Source organism: Salmo salar, chromosome 04 (assembly GCF_965601325.2).
Source record: "Salmo salar chromosome 04, fSalSal1, whole genome shotgun sequence".
Classification (NCBI taxonomy): Eukaryota; Metazoa; Chordata; class Actinopteri; order Salmoniformes; family Salmonidae; genus Salmo; species Salmo salar.
Genome location: NC_138294.1, coordinates 55,952,292 through 55,954,442, shown reverse-complemented (window position 1 = coordinate 55,954,442; position 2,151 = coordinate 55,952,292). Strand labels below are relative to the sequence as shown.

The following is a 2,151-nucleotide window of genomic DNA, read 5'->3' as shown; positions in this document are numbered from 1 at the left end:
TTTCTACAGATCGTTTCATTTCTGTTCTGTTGCATGTCTGGTTTATGCACTGTTTACTTCCATGGTGAACAGAGACACCCATTAGGGACTATTCTGCCAGTGTACAAGACTGACGATGGGCTCCCAATTGTCTTATTAACCTGCCCGGTCAGTTATCTGTCTCGAAGGAACATGAAGAAAAATAGTGCCAGGTTTTCTTCTATTGTACCATCACAGCAGCCCTGACCTTTCTAGTTCTGCAAGTTAAGTAGTGTAGGAACAGGGGTCGTATGGCGTCATCCCTCAGCCCATAAATGAGTGGGCTCAGACATCTTGGCAGGATGATGAGAAAGAGGAAGTTGATGTATCGCAGGTCAATGAAGATGGTATTACTGCCTACACTGGCCAGTGCACTTTCTATGGGTGCGTACAGAAAAGAGGAGAGAGACAGGCCCAGCTGAACCAGGTGCAGCAGCACTGTCTTGTGGGCCTTACTGGCTTTAGTTTTGTCAGAAGAGGCAGCCCTGGCTGTGACAATTATGGCAATGTATGTGTAAATGATGATGAGAGACACAGCTACAAAGCAAAAAGTATTGAACCCCTGAAACACTTGCATCTGCCACAACGCAAAGAATAACTTCTGCCGTGTGCAAAATATCGGGGTAACAAAAAAACCGGGATCTTTTGCTGTAGAATAAAGCATATCAATTATAAGATTTATGAGTATGACAAACCAGATGACAGCAATGGCAATGCCAGATCTTTTGGGTGTGGCTATGTCACTATGCCGTAGAGGGAGGCAGATGGCTGCATAGCGTTCTAGAGACATCAACGCCAGGTTAAGTGGGGCAACACGGGACATGCCACTGCCAAACATGACAAACAGTCCACAGACAACCTTTACCAATCGTAGATAAACCAAGGCAAACACATACATAAGGCAGCTGACCAGCAACTGCATGGAGTCATTTAATAGCAAGTGTGTGAAGAGAATGTAGCGGGAAATTTCCATAAAAGTCATTCTGCTACTCATAGCAAAAATCATCACACAATTTATGTAGATAAAAAATACAGCCATCAGGATTGCCACTGCCACTTTAACCATAGTCCTCTCATTCATCTCAAATATGATCATCTGTTCATGTATAAATGAAGTATCTTGATAGGTTTCATTGGTTACTGCCATACTGAGTGCCTTTGAAAAGAAAGATAACTTATTAGAACATCATTATTACAAGAAACTTAAACATGAATGTTTATCTGATTAACATTATTCAAAATCTAAAAAAAATTAAGTGGTGACAGTTCTAACAAGTCATTCACAGATCTGTACACCGAAATCTGAAATACAAACCTTTGTGATTGGTAGGACTGAGAGAGCCTTCCTCAGACTGTTGTTGTGCTGTTGAGCTCTGTATTTATAAATGGATGAATTCAGTGACATCATTGGCCCTAAGGTAAAGATAATCACTGATTGGGCTACCCTTTCACTCACTCACACACACACATATGAGATGGGTACCAATACTCCCCAAGAACAGAATGATCTGAGAGGAGAGATGGTCAGTTGACAACTTACTGATCATTCTCCCAGCTTACTTCAGTAGCACCGTATAGGCAGTGGTGGAAAAAGTACCCAAAAGTAAAGATACCTTATTATAAAATGACTCAAGTGAAAGGCACCCAGTAAAATACTACTTGATTTAAATGATTAAAGTATTTGGTTTTAAATATAGCTAAGTATCAAAAGTAAAAGTGTAAATAATTTCAAATTCCTTATATTAAGCCAACCAGACGGCACCATTTTCTTGTTTTTTTATTTACGGATCGCTAGAGGCACACTCCAACACTCAGACATCATTTACAAATGAAGAATATGTGTTTAGTGAGTCCCCCAGATCAGAGGCAGTAGGGATGACCAGGGATGTTCTCTTGATAACTGTGTGAATTGGACCATTTTTCTGTTTTGCTAAACATTCATAATGTAATTATTTTCTTTAGGAATGAGGTGAAGTAAAAGTAAAAGTTGTAAAAAATATGATATATTGAACTATACACTGATTGTACAAAACATATTGAGTTGCACCCACTTTTGTCCTCAGAACAGCCTCAATTCGTTGGGGCATGGACTCTACAAGGTGTCGAAAGCGTTCCACAGGCTTGCTGGCCCAT

General features: G+C 40.2%; 1 protein-coding gene across 1 annotated transcript; it reads right to left on the bottom strand.

Moving 5' to 3' along the window:
• Positions 1-192: 192 nt before the first annotated feature.
• LOC106603346 (odorant receptor 131-2-like) lies at positions 193-1,165 on the bottom strand. The gene has a single exon (XM_014196907.3). The coding sequence runs from the start codon at positions 1,163-1,165 to the stop codon at positions 200-202; it is 966 nt and encodes a 321-aa protein (XP_014052382.1). The 3' UTR covers positions 193-199.
• Positions 1,166-2,151: the final 986 nt, after the last annotated feature.

What these genes read in the sequence shown, in the direction of transcription:
- LOC106603346 (XM_014196907.3), bottom strand. Translation starts at nt 1,165, where the DNA reads ATGGCAGTAACCAATGAAACCTATCAAGATACTTCATTTATACATGAA.